At 34.7% G+C, this 21,167-nt stretch overlaps 1 protein-coding gene across 1 annotated transcript in view; it reads right to left on the bottom strand.

The window, feature by feature from the left end:
- Positions 1-836: 836 nt before the first annotated feature.
- The window catches only part of LOC145306870 (uncharacterized), a 43,512-nt gene continuing 23,181 nt past the window's right edge, over positions 837-21,167 (bottom strand). The window contains exons 10-27 of the mRNA XM_080149215.1: positions 20,878-20,929; positions 20,157-20,466; positions 19,022-19,113; positions 18,623-18,700; positions 18,138-18,220; positions 15,757-15,824; positions 12,561-12,636; positions 11,882-12,027; positions 10,704-10,755; positions 9,806-9,863; positions 8,511-8,840; positions 7,638-7,826; positions 6,556-6,660; positions 5,881-6,002; positions 5,374-5,458; positions 4,730-4,780; positions 3,809-3,896; positions 837-3,357 (exon numbers count right to left, since the gene is read on the bottom strand). Of these exons, the coding sequence (XP_080005341.1) occupies positions 3,278-3,357; positions 3,809-3,896; positions 4,730-4,780; positions 5,374-5,458; positions 5,881-6,002; positions 6,556-6,660; positions 7,638-7,826; positions 8,511-8,840; positions 9,806-9,863; positions 10,704-10,755; positions 11,882-12,027; positions 12,561-12,636; positions 15,757-15,824; positions 18,138-18,220; positions 18,623-18,700; positions 19,022-19,113; positions 20,157-20,466; positions 20,878-20,929 (2,065 nt within the window). The 3' untranslated portion in view covers positions 837-3,277. The remainder of the gene's footprint in view (positions 3,358-3,808; positions 3,897-4,729; positions 4,781-5,373; positions 5,459-5,880; positions 6,003-6,555; positions 6,661-7,637; positions 7,827-8,510; positions 8,841-9,805; positions 9,864-10,703; positions 10,756-11,881; positions 12,028-12,560; positions 12,637-15,756; positions 15,825-18,137; positions 18,221-18,622; positions 18,701-19,021; positions 19,114-20,156; positions 20,467-20,877; positions 20,930-21,167) is intronic.

The following is a 21,167-nucleotide window of genomic DNA, read 5'->3' as shown; positions in this document are numbered from 1 at the left end:
GTCAGAACTTAATAACAAGAATATTAACTTTTATGCCTAAAAAATTGTATTAAATGAGGTTAAAAATATTATATACAGAACACTGTTTAATGACATACTAACAATTTAGGACTTGATTATGGAGATACTTAGCTTTAAATATTATACCTTGTTGTTATAGGATGAATAGGATAAAAATATCATACAAAAAAGTTGTCAAAAAATTTAAAAATCTGCATTGTTTCATTGGAATTTCTGGTAATAATTATAGAGTTGCTATCCTTTACAAATCTTACCTAAATAACACGGTACACCAACAAACCTCCTAATACGACAAACGTCCTAATGCGACAAACGTCCTAATGCGACAAACCTCCTAAACAACAAACTTCCTAGACGACAAACGTCCCAAACGTCCTAATGCGACATCTCTTTAGTAAAACGTCCTAAAATTTTTTAAAAATTATGAAATAAAAAAAAATCTTCCAAATTTAAGGACAAAATCCTCTAATCATAAGATTAAAACCAGTTTTTTTTAGCTCGGGGCTTTAATCTCATAAATGTACGTTTAATATCTGCGAAAAGCTGTTTATGGAGTAGCTTTACTACTAAAGTTAAAATAAAGTTTGAATTTTTTGTTTATGAAGTATACTTCTTATCAAGTTAGCTAGAATTATCTCATTTAATACCTATATTTGCAACAACTTTTGTTTATTAGAATCTTCAAATTTTTAACATTTACAAAACGGCCTGCTTAATTGCTTCAAGATCCATGTCAGAAATGTACGTGACAGACTAATGTACAAAGGACGTAGACCGACCCTAATTACAGAAAAGCTTATCTTTTAAAACACTTCTTTTGCATAAAGTTAATTTTATTTTGGACGGCTTCATTATAAGCAAAATTACAAATATTAAATTTATAATACAAATTTTCTATCTCTAAGATACAAATGAAAAATATACAAAAATGCAGGGCTCTAAAGGGATAAGACAATGGCCGATTAACTGATGTACAATCCCAATGATGATACATAAAATTACCCTTTCTGTAGATTATAATTAGTGGTTGATACCTTTGGAACACTAAATTTAATGCAACAACCAATCAAAATTCAATATAAGTCTTCAAAGAAAACATTATTCTAAAACTTTGGGGACTAGTGTAATTAACAGCTCAATGTCCCCTCCCTCCCTGCAGATTTCTAAACTTTTTTGAGGACAATTTTAGAAGATTTTTAAATTTGAAACTAAGTTTATATAAGTTTTGACTAAGGTATAATTTATGAAACACTATTAAAATTATCGTATAAAAATCACAACATACTATTTTAAAAATCAATACGACAAATTCTATAAAATTTTCTTGCCTATTAATTCAGAGAGAGAGAGAGAGGGGCCAATGGTCTGTTTATTACACCAGTCCCCAAAGTTTCAATGTTGAGTGTTAAAACTATTCAACCAATAATTTTGATTTACTAAAGGGGTAATTCTGTGTAACATCATTGGGGATGTAAATTGATTTATCAGCCATTGTCTTATCCCTTTAGATTCCTGATACAAAACGCTACCTCCGCCAATGTCTGAGAAACTGGCGAGCAACATGGACTATTAATGGTTGAATATCCCAAATGAAAATAAACAAAATTATCCCTACTATAGATTAAAATAAAAGGTTTACATGTTTGGATACTACTAGTATGAAATTCAATAAAAGTACCCAAAGTTTTTAAAACAACAAGTTGGATACTATTGATATAAAACCTTGGGTACCAGTGTAATTTACATTTCATTGTCGCCTATCTAAAATGCTTCAACTCCAAATTAGTGGATTTTTTTTCACTATTAAAAAGATAATATGCAAAATTATTTTTATTTAAAAAGTAAAATAAAATCAAAAATTTAAAACTAAGGTCTCAACATCTAAAAATGGTTTTAGCGCATTTTTCTTATGCTCAAAGCGTCTACCCTTTGCAAGAACGGCTACAAAACGCTTCAAAGTTGAGCTAAAAATTGATAGAGATACTATTGGGGACATGTACTAGAAAATTTTAATGTTTGAAGGCCATGTCTAAAAAGGGGTAAAATTGCTTTAAAAAGTTTTCATAAAAAAACACACTGTATCACATATGAATAAATCAACTTTTTAATTGGTCAATTATTGGTCACATAGTTAAATATTCATCTTTTATTGGTTGATTAATAATCATATGATTAAATAAACTCTTCCTATTGGTTGATTAATAATCATATTATTAAATAAACTCATTTCATTGGTCAAAGGATTGTCATGTTGTTAACAACTCTTCTGTGATTGGTTCAATTTGGTCACATGTTCAAAATCCTCTTATCCAATTGGCTAATTAAATTTCATTATGATTAAGAAAATCACTTCCTATTGGTTGATTAATAATCATATGATTAAATAAACTCATTTCAATGGTCAAAGGATTGTCATGTTGTTAACAACTCTTCTGTTATTGGTTCAATTTGGTCACATGTTCAAAATCCTCTTATCCAATTGGCTAAATAATTTTCATAAGACAAATAAACTCTTCCTATTGGTTGATTAATAACCATATGGTTAAATAAACTCATTTCATTGGTCAAAGGATTGTCATGTTGTTAACAACTCTTCTGTGATTGGTTCAATTTGGTCACATGTTCAAATAAACTCTTTCTATTGGTTGATTAATTTTCATTGGACAATTAATGGTCACATGATCAAATTCGCTTCTCTGATTGGCTATTAAATTTACATACTACAATATAAACTCTTTCTATTGGTTGATTTATGAACAAATAAAATCTTTTCATTGGACAAATAATAGTTATGCAATATAAGCTACGATTGATGAATCTCAAATTGCTAAAATCTCAACTTTTCAATACCCAAGTAATGTGCAGTAATAATATCAACATAAGGCTCTGCACATACAGGAAGGGAGAAGACAATAGGCTGTGTATTACTCTAGTCCCCAAAGTTTTATAGTAACGTTTTCTTATACGTTAGCATAACAACTTTAGGGACTTTGATTTTGATTGGTTGGTTCATGATTAAGTTGAATGTTCAAAGGTGCAATAGTGCAATAAACAGCCTAATGTCCCCTTTCTCCCTGCGATTTATATTCTTTTATTTTTATGTAAATTCAGCTATTTTCAATATCAGATTATTCTATGAATGCTTTATTTTAGAAATAGCTATTTATCGCATTATATTATTGCAAAATCTTGCAAAATATAGCTTTTCTGTGCGTAACATAGCAACTAGATTCTTCAAGGTTTTCATGGTTGTTCATCAATCATCTTGGTCACTCTCAATTAGTTTATGAAGGACTTCCAGCGCTTGCTCAACCTTTTTCAAGTTTCTCAAGGTGCCTAAACAAAATAATAGATATTTGTCCCATCATTGTACTATGGACACACGGCTTTCAGCGGATAGTAAAATGAAAAATAACATTAAAAAAATGAGATTAAAATAAGATTTTTAGCCCCATGGCGCCAGAAGCCCAGGTTAACAAAATATTAATTTTATTATTTTTATTTTGATATTCATGGAAAATTGTAAGCAATATTATTTTAGAGTATGTCTGAGAAGTGGTTCTAATCCACTGGATAATAATCGGTTTCAAAACCATACTGGAAAATAACAACTATAAAAAGGAGGTTATTATGACATACAATTAATCTTCTTCATTGGGGATGCACATTGCACATCAATCTATCAGCCATTGTCTTATCCCTTTAGTTTTATAGTTATATATCGCTTTGTATTAAACACCGCTTTCCAGTAGTATGACAGGAGAACCGGTTTTAGTCCAGCGAATACCTGACAATTCTCTGGAGGTTTTCTTTGCTGGACTGCAGGGCAGGTCCACATCTTCTAACAGGTATAATACTGTCTCCAGAGTTGTAGCCTAGATACAGAATGGGAATATATTTCAAAGCATGGGAAATTTATATAGAGCGTGGGAATTTATTATAAAGCGTGGGGAATGTGATGGATTGTGTTGGAATATATTATACAGCATGGAAAATGTGATGGTGTGTGTGGGAATATATTATACAGCGTGGGAAATGTGATGGAGTGTGTGGGCATATATTATACAGTGTGGAAAATGTAATTGTGTGTGTAGGAATATATTATACAGTGTGGGATATTTATATAGAGCAAGGGAATATATTATAAAGTCTGTAAATTTTTTTTATGTTCGATCATGTATTTGGCTAAAACTCTGTCAAACCCGAGATACTGAAACAGTTCCTTTATAAGGCAAAATATTCATTTTTGTATTATCTTAACAATCAGACAGACAAACAGACAGACAGACAAACAACTGAGAGAAAGCAGACAGACAGACAAAAAACTGCTAGATAGACAAACAGACAGATAGACAAACAGATAAAAAAAGACAAACAGACATACTGACAAACAAACAAACATACTGCCAGACAGACAGATAGATATATAAGCAGACAGACCAACAGTCACACAGACAGATAGATAGACAGACAGACAGATATATCGACAGACAGACGATGATAAAGACATAGTGACAGACAAATAGACAGACAGTGACAGAGAGATGAAAAGATACAGAAAGTCATATCAAAAGATAAAGACAGATAAACAGACAGACACAACTACTGCTAGATAGACAGACAGACTGATAGATAGACAGACAGACTGATAAATAGACAGACAGACTGATAGATAGATAGACAGACAGATAGATAGATATATACTAACCTGATCTTCATCTGCTGGTGGAAAAGTAAGCCCAGCTCGCTTCAGTATTGACTAAAATGATAACATTTATCTTAACTGTTTAAACATTTCAACCACTATTTTAAAAATCTACAAAAGGGTTGATTTTGTGTGTCATCATTAAGCATGAATTGACTAAAATCATAAAATTTATCTTAAGTGTTTAAACGTTTCAACCACTATTTTAAATCTAGATTTTCTAGATAATCATATAAAAATCGAAGGAAAATCCTGCCCTTACAAGCTAGCTGAGGTTGTTAGATCTTATTTATTAAAAGATAAAGAGGGGACAATGGGTTGTTTATTGCACTAGTCCTCAAGGTTTTACAATAACATATTCTTATTCATTAGCTTTGGAGACTTTTACTGACTTTTGATTGGTTCTTTTATTAAGTTGAGTGTTCAAACGTTTTAACCACAAATTGTCATCTACAGGAGGGGTAATCATCAAAGGGAATGTACATCAATTTATCAGCCATTGTCTTTTCCCTTCAGATCCCTCAGTTTTATATACTTATTTATAGCATCGTATTAAAGACATCTTGCTGCGGATATTATGCCGATGGTATGACTGAGAACCGGTTCTAATCCAGCGGATATTAATCGGTTTTACTTTATTTCCTTACCTGTGTGTTATTGCATAATTTGCTTGATACTGAATAAATTGTTGAAATGACTAGATTATCCAGCGCCTCCAATCTTGATCTTGATCTAAATATTTTAGAGCGTTGGAAATTATTATAGATTGTGGGAATATAGGGCGTGGGAAAATATTGAAGAGTGTGGGAAATATTATAGTGCGTGGGAAAATATTATAGAGTATAGGAAAATATTATAGGGCATGGGAAAATATTTTAGAGTGTGGGAAATATTATAGAGGGTGGGAAAATATTAAAGAGGGTGGGAAAATATTATAAAGCATGGGAAAATCTATAGAGCACGGGAAAATCTTATAGAGTGTGGAAAAGTATTATAGAGCATGGGAAAATATTATTGAGCATGGGAAAAAATTATAGAGCGTGGGAAGGGGAAGGTTTCAGTGACAAGGACCTGATGGATCTATGCGAGCTGGATGGATAGATAATATAGAGCGTGTGAAAATATTATAGAGCATGTGAAAATATTATACATACCTAGAAGGAGAAGGTTTTGGTGACAAGGACCTATTATAGATGGATCTATGTGAGCTGGATGGATAGATGGGCATGATCAACTCATCTTCGTCCAAATAATAATGCCGTGGCACTCCTTCAGCCTAAAGGAACAAGAATAGTTATTTCCAGTATGGCTTTGAAAACAATTAATATTCGGTGGATTATAACCGGTTCTCAATGATACTGAAAAATTATGTATAGCATCAAATTACAGATAATTTTCATAATACAGTGAATAAATGACATCAACATCTTTAGTGTCAGGCCAAGATTCAAACCTATCACCTTCTTGACAATGCGCGGATATGCTACATGTTGAGCCACGGTCATGGGTGTGCTTAATACTAACAATGGATGAATCACAACTGAAACGATAACCTCCATATTCTTATCTATACAACATAGTAGCAGTAGGAACTGTTTTAACATCTTTAGTTTTGACGTGGTATCGAGCTGAGATTCGAACCTATCACCTCATCCAGAGCCATAATCCTTGGTGCTCTTGTCTTTACAACATTGCAGCAGTAGGAACTGCTTTTAACGTCTTTACTTATGACACTTTACATCAGGCCAAGATTCGAACCTATCACCTCCCCAACAATGAGCTGATGCACTACGTATTGAGCCACAGTCGCGGGTATGCCAAATACTTACATTAGATGAATCACATCCGGAACCATAATCCTCGGTGCTCTCATCTTCACTTGTGTTCCCGCGCATTCCACCACGTGGTGCAAAATCATCCGGATGTGTGCCCTGCGCAGTCATATGGATATTTTCTCATATTCATTCGAAATTGATTAATATCAGGTGGATTAGAAGCGGTTCTAAGCAATACTGCGGAGAGCGTCATTCATTACGGTGACTTAATTTGGGACACCTGCCATACTCAGCGAGGGTGAGGTAATAATGAGTAGCTCTCATGAGATAGCGGGTCAAGTTGTAATGTGCTTGAATGTGGAGCTTGATAGCCCAAGTGACTACACAAAAGTGTCTCAGCCTACTCCATGACTACTTAGATTCAAACCCTAAGAGACTATGGCTAATCAATGCTGAAAAATTATGAACAGCATCATATTCTATTTATTTTTCTATGAATATAACAATGAACAAATCATAAGATTAATACCATGTTTTGACCATGCCTTCGGCATCTTGGGGTTAAAAAAACTGGTTTACTCTTATAATTGTACATTTTTATATCTGCAGAAAGCTGCCAAGAATGACAAGAAGCAAATTAGCTCAGCTAAGGTCAGGGTACAGCCCATTCCTACAATCTTTTTTATTGAATTGACTCCAAATGTACAGATTGTAACCTCGAGGACCACACCACTGTACATCTTTTTAATTGCCCGACAAAACCTACTAGGTTAACCTCCATCAATCTATGGACGAAGCCCAAAAAATGTGCGGAATTCCTTGATATACTGTATAAAGAATCTAGCTCCTGACGGCTAACAACAACAACAACCATGTGGCAACTAGTGTGAATGGTATCGCTCAATTTGTCGTATCATGAAGATGTAAGGATTGCATTAAGTTAAAGATTGTAGTGGGAGGAGAGTATCCCGCCCCAATTCTCAGATTTTAAAAGAATATTCAAAATATATATATCTTTTAGGTGGAGGGATGGGGTTCATTTTTTCTAGTCGTTAATAATTTGTTTAATGGTTATACTGGAAAAACATTTATTAATTATGCCATAAACCATAAAAAAATATCCATCAAATTTCCTGTAAACTGTACATACGCAATTGATGATGGTCTGACTCTCCGCTATTTCCGTTGCTGGCCCCACGCATGCGTATATTCTCATAATGGAACGAGGCACTGCGCTGCATGGGAGGTGGTTGTTCACTTGTTGAAGCCACGTGGTGTGAGCCCCGACTTCCGGCGCCACCGTGAATCAAGCTTTGGCTCATTTCCTGTAACAATAAAATTTGAAATTAGTAAATAGTTGAGCATGACTTGTTGAAGCAAGGGGTGTACACCACAACTTCAAGCTATGTGAAGCTCTGACTCATTTCCTGAATACAAATCATCACCTGGATGTATTACCTTGTACGTCCATCAACCCAGGATAACTAAGGGGAGCAAAATATCTCCTTTTCCATCCAAACACCCAGGGTATTATGTTATGTAACACCCAAAAGACAACCAACTCTTGTATTGCCCCTCCTTTGTCTGAAAAGTCTTAACTGTGCAAAGTAATGAGTTGCACCTGTTTTGGGCCAAGGCATTGCTTGCTCCTACTAGATTCAAACCTCCCCAATGACAAGTGGATGCACTACATGTTGAGCCATGGTCGTGAGTTTTTTTTTTATAGAAATTATTATTGCATTGTTTTCACAACTCAAACCTGACACTTTAATGCAAAAGACCCAATAGCTAAGATTGAGGTTTAAAAGTCTCTACCTGAATTCTTTTATGTTGAATAGAACCAGCTTGTTGGTGCTGAGGGGTTGGGAATGGAGCATAATGTGTGAGAAAAAATTATAGAGTGTGGGAAAATATTATAGAGTGTGGGAAAATATTATATAGCGTGAGAAAATATTATAGATTGTGGGAAAATATTACAGAGTGTGGGAAAATATTATAAAGTTGTGTACCTGAATTCTTTTATGTTGAATAGACCCGGTCTGTTGGTGATGGGGGGTTGGTGAGGGAGCATAGGCATTCCGAGGACTTCTCGCAAATCTGCCACCGTTGTTTTCGTTGGTGCCTGAAAACCTTCCGCCGCCACTATCGCTTTCTCCACCACTTGACCTGTGAGAGCCGATTAACGAGGAGTTACCAATGCTACGATCGCAGTTGGCGCTATTTCCGTTTTCACGGATAGTGCTGTTGCCACTGCCATTTCGGATACCAGCAGCGCTTGCAGTGGCGGATTTTAGCGGGTCGTAGTTTTTCCGCCGTTTCCACGCTTGGAATTCTGCCTCCTAGCAAAATATACAAGTAGATAGATAGATAGATAGATAAATAGCAAGATAGATAGATAAGTTGATAATTAGGTATACATTTTAAGATGAGTTGAAAGCTAGGTAGATAATAAGTAGATAGCTAGACAAATAAGTAAACAGTTAGATAGATAAGTAGATAGATAGATACATAAGTAGATACCTTGTAAAACAAGATATCTAAGTTGATAGATAAGTAGATAGCTAGACAAATAAGTAAATAGTTCAATAGATAAGTAGATAGTCAGATATATTAGTAGCTGACTAGAAATATGAGTAGATAGTTAGATAGATTGATAAGTAAATAGCTAGATAGATAGGTAGATAGCTAGATAGATAGGTTGATAGTTAGATATATAAGTAGATAGTTAGATAGATAAGTAGATAGTTAGATAGATAAGTAGATATTTATATATATATGTAGATAGCTATATAATAAGTAGATAGTTAGATAGATAAGTAGTTTGGTAGATTGATAAGTAGATAATTAGATATATATATAGATAGTTAGATAGATAAGTAGATAGTTAGATAGATAAGTAGATAGTTAGATAGATAAGTATATAGCTAAATTGATAGATAAGTAGATAGTTAGATAGATAAGTAGATAGCTAGATAGATAGGTAGATAGCTAGATAGATAAGTAGATAGTAAGTTATTTAAGTAGATAGCTATTTAATAAGTAGATAGTTAGATAAGTGAATGGCTTTGATTGGTTGGTTTAATAGGTTGAGTATACAAACGTTTCAACCACTATTTGTAATTAACAGAAGGGATAAATTTGTATATTATTAATGGGGATTTACACCAATTTGTCGGGCATTGCTTTATCCCATTAGATCCCTCAGTTTTATATATTTATTTAAAGCAAAGTATTTTATACAGCTTTCCGCGGATATTATGCGGATAGTATGACTGAGAACCGGTTCTAATACAGCGGATATTACCTTGGAAGTTAAGCACGAACTACTTCTGCTGTTTTGTTTGTCTGTCGCCAATAATTTACTAAAAATAATTTTAAAAATATTTTAAACAATTAAATCACGAATCACGAATCATGAAACCTCAAAAGAATACCTAATGTTTAATAAATCTTTTAAAGCATGACCGAGAGACAGACGGACAAAACAATGTATAGTTTAGATACGCATATATGTCTTAGGATTCTTCACTAAATATTTCAGATGTCTATCTTAAATAGTAGCTGAGTTAATCCCATTTCCCCCACAGCGTTACGGACTAACGGACAGACAAAGTGAAATATAAAGTAGCTTGACTACTAAAAATGTTTTTATCAGTCTATCTGTCTGTCTATCTATGTCATATGTTCATCTATCTGCCTGTCTGTCTGTCTGTCTGTCTGACTGTCTGTCTGTCTGTCTGTCTGACTGTCATTCTGTCAATTTGTATATTTTTAAGTTTATCAATCTATCAAGTACTACTATCAATCAATCTACATCTATGTATCTATCTATCCATCTATCTACCAAATTATCTATCTGTCTGTCTGTCTGTCTGTCTGTCTGTCATTCTGTCTGTCTGTCTGTCTGTCTGTCTGTCTGTCTATCTATCTATCTATTTATCTATTTATCTATCTATCTATCTATCTATCTATCTATCTATCTATCTATCTATCTATCTATCTATCTATCTATCTATCTATCTATCTATCTATCTATCTATCTATCTATCTATCTATCTATCTATCTATCTATCTATCTATCTATCTATCTATCTATCTATCTATCTATCTATCTATCTATCTATCTATCTATCTATCTATCTATCTATCTATCTATCTATCTATCTATCTATCTATCTATCTATCTATCTATCTATCTTTACCTCTGTGGTTTATTAGCAGGTTTAGAACTAACAACTCCTGGCCTCGAAATTGCTAAAATAAAAATAAGATTATCATTCATTGTCTTATTCCTTAAAATCCCTGCTCCTATCCTTATACTAAAGTAACAGGATGTTTGTGTGTTTTGTTTGTGCAAAGGATCTCGCTAACCGCTGAACCGATCGGGTTCTTCTTAACAGGGTAGATTCCAATAGGGCCCAGGAAGATTTATAACTATTTTGGGGGAGGGTACCACAACCCTCCCTAGAGAAATCATTTTTTTTTTAATTTCTCGATTTTAGAAAGAGAGTTCAACGCAACATAAACGTCAAACGCAACATAGCAATATTTTAAATATTAAAAATAATTAAGTGCAACTAGAGGCCTCCAGGGGCGTAGCCGCTAGTGTATTATAAACACAATTAATCAAGAATAAACAAGGTTGACAACATCCACAAAAGCGAAACTCAGGAAAGGTAGGACAAACGAACATTAACACTTGTGTAGAGTGTCAGAACTGAATATACAAAATATAAAGTTTTGACAAAATTATTTTTACGTAAATTTGTTGCTATTCTTAACACACATAATACTGTTTAATGACATACTGACATTTTTAAGACTTGATTATAGAGATGCTTTGTTCATAAAATTGTATCTTATTGTAATAAGAATCAGTAATAAAAAAATCAGATGAATCTGATTATATCTGATTATATCACATAAAAAATTGTTATTAAAAAAGTTAAAAAATAACATATTTAAAATGGAATTAAGGACTTACTGGTGACGATTATGGACTTGTTATGCTTTCTAAATCGTACTTTACTACTACAGGAATCATCATGCAAAGTTTGACATCGATAGGACAATTCTAACATGCCTAATTTAACGAAAAAAGCTATCCGTTACGGACGGACGGACGGACTCTAATAATAGCTTCACTTTTAAAAACTAAATATATAAATTTACTATAGTACCCAAAGTATTATAACAGCATCTTATTAGACATTGGGGACTAAAATTACCGTGGTACCCAAAGTATTATAACAGCATCTCATTAGACATTGGGGACTGTAAATTACTGTGGTACCCAAAGTATTATAACAGTATCTAATTGGACATTGGGTACTGTACATTTCTACGGTACCCAAAGTATTAAAAGACTGTAAATACCAACCTTTAAGTTTATGAGGGTTCCCCCTCATACTGAACCTGCCCCCATCCCCCCTGTTTAGGGAGGAGGGGTGTCTCCCAACCTCCCCCCGGCTAAAATATCCGCTGCTGTCGGAGCTGGCGGATTTTGCACTGCCCCTCTCCTCATATCTAGATAGATAGATAGATAGATAGATAGATAGATAGATAGATAGATAGATAGATATGTAGATAGACAGATAGACATACATACAAATAGATAGACAAACAGACAGATAGATAAATAGATAGACAGACAGATACTAACTTGATACCTTCTCTAGGTAACCACCCGATGCGAGAGACAGACAGACAGATAGATAGACAGATAGATAATATTCTACATATACTAACTTGATATCCTCTCTAGGTGACCTCCTAATGATAGAGGGATAAATAGACAAATGGATAGATAGATAGACAAACAGACAGACAGATAGATAGATATATAGACAAATAGATAGAGACGAAGCACAATCTGTACTACTTTGGATTCCTGTGACGTCATAAAAATGAGGGATTATCCATCTCTTTTTTAAGGGTATTCTTTCCCACTTCTCCTCTCATCCCCCTCATTTTTATGACGTCACAGGAATCCAAAGTAGGACAGATTGGACTTCATCATAGATAGATAGATACATGTGAATAGATAGATAGATACTAACTTGATATCCTCTCTAGGTGACCTCCCAATACTTGAACTAGAACTTTTTCTTCCAGAAACCGGTTCTTTCTTTCGTCCTGAAATTCATAGATAGATAGATAGATAAATACTTAGATATATAGATAGATAGATAGATACATAAATAGATATAAAGATATATAGATAGAAACTGGTTCTTTCTTACGTCCTAAAATTTATTGATAGATAGATACTTAGATAGATAGATAGAAACTGATTCTTTCTTACGTCTTGATAAGACATTGGGCGATAAATTGATGTACATCCCAAATTATGATACACAAAATTACCCCTTCTGTAGATTCAAGGTTAAAACGTTTGAACAATCAAGTTAAAGAACCAACCAATCAAAATTAGCAATAGTCCCCAAAGTTTTTAAGCCAACGAATAAACTAACGATCAGTGGCGTGCGAAGCACTTTGTCTAGGGGGGGCATTTTGAAGATTTTGTAAAATTTTGCCCCCCCCCTAAATCAAAGTGCCCCGGGGGGCACTTTGCTTTAGGGGGGGGCATTTTGATTATATATAGTAATTTTAAATAAGGGCGTTGTAAGGGGTGGGATTATTTGATTATGGGCCTTCTACTCTTATCCCTTCTTCCCCATCCCTTCCCCCATTACTATTTCCCATTTATATCCCCCATCTCTCCCCCCCCCCCCATCTCTTCTCCCCCATCCCTTCTCCCCACCCTGCAATGACCCCCCACCACAAAACATTTTTACCCCCCCCCCAAAATAAAAAGCTTGGATGCCCCTGGGTGGAAGGGGATGTTATAAAATCTCAGCAGGAAGGATGAATAACCCCATTAAAAAAAATTTAGGGGGGGGGGAGATAAAAACACTCATTTTGGAAATAATTTACCAAAAACTAACCTAATATGTAAAACTGGTTGTAAATATTTCTTTATTGTATGACAACAAGGATGACAACATCTTTAAGTAGCAAAGCACAAAAAATCATTAATAAGAATACAGACAAGTAGATTTAAAGAGCATCTGTTGAAATAAATATATACTTTAGGTAGAAAAAATATCCTGTTTCCTGTATGTTGTGTGATGACAGTCAAAGTAAATTACATACTGGATGCTCGAAACAGCAAGAAATTTAATTTTTTTTAAATATTATAATCCACAAAAAAATTTATCCTACCATAAAAACCAATGATATAAAGAACTATGTAAAAAATAAAAAAAATTACTCATCCTTTCATCTACAGATATAAAAATCTCTTAGAAATATGGAAAACTTTGGGGTATAGTCTCTTTTGTGGCAACGCCTCTTAAGGGGCATTTCGTCGTATTTTCATAGTAGCTTTTAATAATTTATTAAGGTCAAGTTAGGTCAGGTGATTTCCCCGCAGGGTTAGGCAATTGGCCCGCAGGAGCTATACATAGGGGAAAAGCTACTGTGAAAATACAACGAAATGCACCTTTAGAGGCAATGTCACAAAAGGGACTATACCCGAAATTTAAAAGATACAAAAATAGCCAAAAACGTCCTTAAAAGCAGTCCGACCTCCATGAATTTTTAATAGTTAATTATACTCCATAATGATGGGAATGTTAACATTAAGTTTTAGCCTTCTATCTTTAATTGCAGTTGAAAAAGTTACATTTCCCCCTTAGCATTACGTACTGACAGCCATAGTGAATTATAGAGAAGCTAAAAAGTTATATCAACATATCCTACCCTCTTTAAATGGCACTTTAAAACTCTGTTAATTTTTCATTAAGTGGTGTTTCCAAGTAAGGGCGGTGCGTGAAGCGCACCTAAAAATATTTACTCCCCCTTTGAACTAAAATCAAATCAGGACAACAAGAGTGGCGTATTTTATCAAGTTAGGAATATAGAGTGTAGTTAGTTTTAAGGGTTTTTAATGAAAATTGCCATAAAAAAATATGTCTTTTTGTAAGGGTATGTACACAAAAAAAAATGATAAACTTATCCTGAAAATAATATGACATCATATATAGTTATTCATTTAGACAAGGCTTAGATAAATATCAATGCTGTTTCTTTTTTATATAAAATAACTTTTTGATTAAATATTTTTTGTTTACAAATATTTTTATAGAAATAAAAACAAAATATACAATGTGATAAAAAGCAGAAACCATTTGGAAGGGCGCGAAGCGCAAATTTTTTTCTTCAAATATTTCTTTCTTATTCGTTGGCTCAACAACTTTGGGGACTTTAATGGAATTTTGATTGGTTGGTTAATTAAGTCGAGTTTCCATACATTTCATCCACTAATTGTAATCTATATAAGGGGTAATTTCTTGTATCATCATTGGAGATGTACAAAATTTCTTTGGTAAAAAGTTTATATTATACAAAATAAAATACTTCCTATTACCAGGTTTGTTATGTTCAGTGAAAAAAGATTATAACCTAATTTCTACACTAATTAAAAAATTTGGTAAGGTTAAATGAATAGTAACTGTCTGTTTGATTTTGAGTATTTCTTGATCTTTTTTTTGGAAACTGGGATAGTTTTGCTTTTTGTAGGGTAGGGGGCAAAAAGGGGCATTTTTGTTGACCAGGAGGGGGCAAAATGGGGCATTTTTCAACTTTTAGGGGGGGGGCATGGGGGGCGGTTGCTAGGGGGGGGGGGGCGTTTTGGTCGCTAGGGGGGGGGGGGCGATTGCCCCAAATGCCCCCTTCGGTTCGCACGCCACTGCTAACGATATTATAAAACTTTGGGGACTAGTCTAATAAACAGTCATTGGTCAATTAGTATGTATACTGGCCTGTCATTGGTCAATGAATATATCAATTAATTAATCAGAGGATCATATTTTTTTCAAGGTATTGCAAAACCGATTGATATCCGCTGGATTAGAACCGGTTCACAGTCATACTATCCGCATAATATCCGCGGAAAGCTGTCTATAATACGATGGTATTACCTGAAGCTATAAGAGGATCATAATTTTTCCCAGGCATAGTTAAACCGATTAGTATCCGGTGGATTAGAACCGGTTCTTAGTCCTACACTATCCGCATAATATCCGCGGAAAGCTGTCTATAATACGATGCTATTACCTGAAGCAATCAGAGGATCATATTTTTTTTCAAGTTATAGCAAAACCGATTGATATCCGCTGGATTAGAACCGGTTCACAGTCATACTATCCGCATAATATCCGCGGAAAGTTGTCTATAATACGATGCTATTACCTGAAGCTATCAGAGGATCATAATTTTTTCTCCGCTCCCATGCTTCTTTAGCGCTCACTCCATCATTACTAAAATATTGAAACCGATTAATATCCGGTGGATTAGAACCGGTTTTCAGCCATACTATCCGCATAATATTTGCGGAAAGACGTTTATAATACTTCTAATTCCGATTCTTTAGCGCTGACTCCGTCATTACTAAAATATTGAAACCGATTAATATCCGGTGGATTAGAACTGGCTCTCAGCCATACTATCCGCGGATAATGTTCGCGGAAAGCTGTCTATAATACGAAGAGATAAACAACTATAAAAATCAGGGATATAAAGGGATAAGACAATGGCTGATAAATTGAAATCGTATTGTATTATTATACAATTTTCTACGAATATAAAAATATACAATCATAATATAAAACCTTTCTTTCGTAATCTCATTTTTATATCCGCAGAAAGCTGTTTATGATACGATGCAATAAATAACTATTTCTTAACTTTACAACTTTGGGGACTTTTGATGGAATTTCAATGGTTGGTTCATAAATTTGAGTGTCCAAACATTTCAACCACTATTATAGTCTACAAAAGGGGTAATTTTATGTATCATTATTGGTGATGTACAATAATTTTTATCGGCCATTGTCTTATCCCTCTAGATCCCTGCGTATTGACGATAGTACGTATAGACATACCTACATAGTTATAGAGTAGATTTATAGAAAACAAGGATGACAACATCCATAAAAGCGAAGCACTGAACGGTAGGACAAACGGACATTAACACTTGTGAATGTCAGACTGAATAATCATAATATAAATGTATAAGAGCCAAAGCAAAATTGTAAGTAAATTTGTTGAAAAACTGCTTGATACAGGATAATATTTATGGACATACTTACATTTTTAGGACTTGATTATAGAGTTGCTTCGCTTATAACATTATACTTTGTTCTCCCAGTAATCAATATACCAAAAATCAGAACAATCGGATGATTAGATCACACAAAAAGGTGGGGGGTTAAAGTGACACTTTTTAAAACCAAAACTAAAAGTCAAAGGAACTCAACTAAAAAAAAGAGTTACAGGTCTGACATTTTGCATGGCAGTTGCTTTAAAGGGGAACAATATGGAACTGTGAAGAAACGGCGGCGCAACCACCGAAAACCGCCGATAAAAGGCAAAAAAATTTCGGCGGGAAACGGCGGTTTTCGGCGGTTGCGCCGCCGTTTCTTCACAGTTCCATATTGTACCCCTATAAAGCAACTGCCATGCAAAATCTCAGACCTGTAACTCTTTTTTTAGTCGAGTTCCTTTGTTGACTTTTAGTTTTGGTTTCAAAAAGTGTCACTTTCGCCCCCTCCCCCTTTGTTGTTAAAAAAGAAAAAAAAGTACGGACATTTTGGTAATCATTATAGAGTAGCTACGCTTTATAAATCAAACCAAACTATTAAAGGAATCACCATGCAAAGTTTGAAATAGATATGACAAATCTAACATGCATAAATTAACGACAAAAGCTATCCGTTACGGACGGACGGCTCGACCCTAAGGGGGGGGGGGGGGAGTTCTGACACTTTTGCGTAAACAGTGATTATAGGCTTTGTCTTTGGACTGAGAGGATAGGTTATTAGGGATAAAATCATTCTTATATGATGAATTTCCCCCAGATTTAAGATTTTTTGGATAGGTTTCCAGGTTCCGGAGCTCCAGGCCTCCAGGTGGTCTCTGTACAGGTAAAAATTAAAAGTGAGATTTTTTTTGAAGAGTTAGAAGTGAACTTATAAAACAAAATATACTTCTTTTTGATTGTTGTTCACATATTTGAAGAAAAAACATACATATTTTGTCTCATAAGCTGACATCTAACTCTTTAAAAATGTTTTTTTTTTTTCATTTTTACCTGTAGAGAGACAACCTGGAGGCCTGGAGCTCCGGAACCAAGAGGCCTATCCAAAAAATCTTAAATCTGGGGGAAATTAATCATATAAGAATGATTTTATCCCTAATAACCTATCCTCTCAGTCCAAAGACAAAGCCTATAATCACTGTTTACGCAAAAGTGTCAGAACTCCCCCCCCCCCTTATAGAAAAGCTTCGCTTTTAAAAAGACGAAATTACATACAGACGTACGTACAAACATTTAGCGCATCCGCTCGTCGTTGGGGAATTGATGAGATCAAGTCTCTCGGCTCAACAGCACCACGTCAAAACTAAAGACGTTAAAAACCTATATTGGGAAAGCCTAAAATAACACGTGTGACGTCATAAAAATCGATTTCTTTTTTGAGGGTTTCCTTTCCCACTTCTCCTCTCAACCTTCTTTATTAGACATATTTTTTATGACGTCTCACATGACATTTTAGGCTTTCTCCTTATTTTACCTCGGTAATGTGGTGGTAGATTTTTTCTTGACTATGGTTGACGTTTTTATGGCCCTGCTCGTGCTTGTGGTGTGTCCAGATACCTACACATAGATAGATAGATAGATAGATAGATCTTAAATGAATAAATTAGGTTGTCAAAATCAATAAACCCCCCCCCCCCCCAACCTCAAGTGCGCCCAGAGGCCTCTAGAGTTTAGCTAGTAGGGTATATGTTAAAATGTATACTTGCTTGTCATTGGTCAAATTAATGAATTCAGCCTACCATTGATCAATTTAAATTTATACTGACCTGCCATTGGTCTATTTAAATGTATACTGACCCACTATTAGTCAAATTAAATGTATACTGGCCTTCTATAAGTCAAATTAAATGTATACAGGCCTACTATTGGTCAAATTAAATGTATACTGGCCTGCTATAAGTCAAATTAAATGTAAACTGTCCTACCATTGCAATTGGTCAATAGAAGTGTGTAACTTACTTGATTTATTCTAGCTTCCATGACATTGACTAAGTGCTGAGTGTGCTTCATATAACTATTCTCCCCCTCATCTGACTCCTAGAAACATGGATAATATTATAGAGCGTGGGAAAATATTATAGAGCGTGGGAAAATATTATAGAACATGGGAAAATATTATAGAACATGGGAAAATATTAAAAAGCGTGGGAAAATATTATAGAATGATGTGTTTGCTTTATATAACTATTCTCCCCTTCATCTGACTTCAAGAAACATGGATAGAGTGTGGGAAAATATTATAGAGCGTTGGCAAATATTATAGAGGGTGGGAAAATGTTATAGAGCGTGGGAAAATATTATAGAGGGTGGGAAAGTATTATAGAGCATGGGAAAATAGTAAAGACCGTGGGAAAATACCTGGGTAGGACTAGGAGAATCTGTGCTTGGTGAAAATTCTGGGTTTGATTCCGGGCTCAAGATTCCACTCACAGGGGTTGAGGACACTCCACCTGAACAACACGTTAGATGCTTATTGGTCAGTGGAATCTTGAACCTCGTAATAGTGTCTGACTGTTTATGACGTCACTATAAATTTTACCATTAGTCAATAATGACATCTCATTGGCTATTTTTTTTTCTTACGTCATAATCAGTCAGACACTATTACTAGGTTCTGGAATCTTCACAAAAAATATCAGAAGACTATATCTTGTAATTTCTGAGTAAATAGGACCATTTTTTTAGTTTAAAGATTTATGTTTAGTTTATGCTAAATCTATGGACTTCAACTTTTACTATAAAATAGAAAATATTTGTTACTTCTCGCATCATATTATAAACAGATTTCCGCAGATATAGAATGTACAATTATAAAATTAAAACCAGTTTTTTTAGCCCCAAGGTGCCGAAGGCACGGGATAAAAAAAACTGGTTTTAATCTTATGATTGTACATTTCTATATTCGTAGAAAACTGGATATAATACAATGCTAGACATAGTTTTTTCTTATGGATGAGAACCGGTTCTTATCCACTGGATTCGAATGTATACGAGAAAATAAAAGTTGTTATTTATGGACATATTGTTTATTATTTTCAAGGATATTAAGGGAAAAGACAAGAACATTAAATTGATAAAAATTATGATATAAAATTATTGGTGAAAAACTGAAGATTTATAACCAAATCAAGATTTAATAAATGTACCCAAAGTTTACTAATGAGAAGGCATGTTTATGTTGGGCACCAGTATAATTCACATTCCAATGTCCCCTCCCTCCCCTAGTCTTATTGGGTAAACATTGAAGCAAAAACATTGGATGTTGCGGCGCTTCTAAAGAGATCAGACAATGACCAATAAATTGATGTGCATCCCCAATGATGATGCACACAATTACCCTTTCTGAACATTTCAATTAGTGGCTGAAACAATTGGACACTCAACCCAAAGTCCCCAAAGTTGTAAAATCAATAAAAATCTTTAGTATAAGACTTTGGGGACTAGTGTAATAAACAGCCAACTGACCCCCCCTCCCTCCCCCCTCCCTGGTTACCTGGAGTGGGGGGTAACCTTCGCCTGGACTTGGACAGGCTGTTTGCCGTTCCTCCACTGCCACTGCCCAGTGGTTGCGGACTCAAATCGCCGTCATCGCCGCACATCCCACTTTCCCCACCCGGGAGCGGCGGGGTGGGTATAAGCGTCGGGCGCAATGATGGCGCCGATACTCCTCGTGACACTCGTGCATGGTGCGTCGGGGAGTTGCGGCGATGTCCGTGGGATGACGGGGAGTTGCGGCGTGCATCGCCGGAGGTGTCGGGAGAGTGGCGGTTATGATGTGCGGCATGGCGGTTAGCCCAATCCTGCGTTTTTCAATATATCAGAAACTTAAATAAATGAGGAATGAAGTGCAGAAAAGTGTCATGTGTGACGTCATAAAAATACATCTAAAAAAGAAGGATGAGAGGTGAAATGGGAAAGTAAACCTCTAAAATAAAGATGACTATAGATGTAGTTTTATGACGTCACACATGACACTTTCCAACGCTTATGAAGAACTCAATAAAACCATATTGATGCTCTGTCAGGCATTAAAATTGGGGGAAATGAAACTCATAATCCATCAATTATGCACAGTTAGAACTTCAGGACAAAGGTCGCAAAACTAAAAGGTTAGTGTTACCTAACTTAATACAAGCATTTTAGACTATTTATCTTTGGATGAAATACCATCTGGTGGATGAAAATTGAATTAAATTTTTGATAAAATTTTCCTGAACGTAATTGTTTCTTGTTTGGTTCTCTCCTACTAGGTTCTCAAGCTCATACCTAGATACAGAGATAGATAATTAGATATCTAGTTAGACAGTAAAATATCTAGATATCTAGATAGATAATTGGATAGATAGATACTTAGATATTTTGATAGATATTGTTTGATAGATAGTAAGATATCTATATAGATAGTTAGATAGTTAGGTACCTAGATATATAGGCAGATATCTAGTTAGATAGGTATTTAAAGACTATAAATTGCTGTACATCCCTAGTGATAGTAAAAATTATT

The sequence above is a fragment of the Acartia tonsa genome, chromosome 15 (genome assembly GCF_053477335.1).
Source record: "Acartia tonsa isolate MP-2025a chromosome 15, ASM5347733v1, whole genome shotgun sequence".
Lineage (NCBI taxonomy): Eukaryota > Metazoa > Arthropoda > Copepoda > Calanoida > Acartiidae > Acartia > Acartia tonsa.
This window is presented reverse-complemented; position numbering and strand designations above follow the sequence as displayed.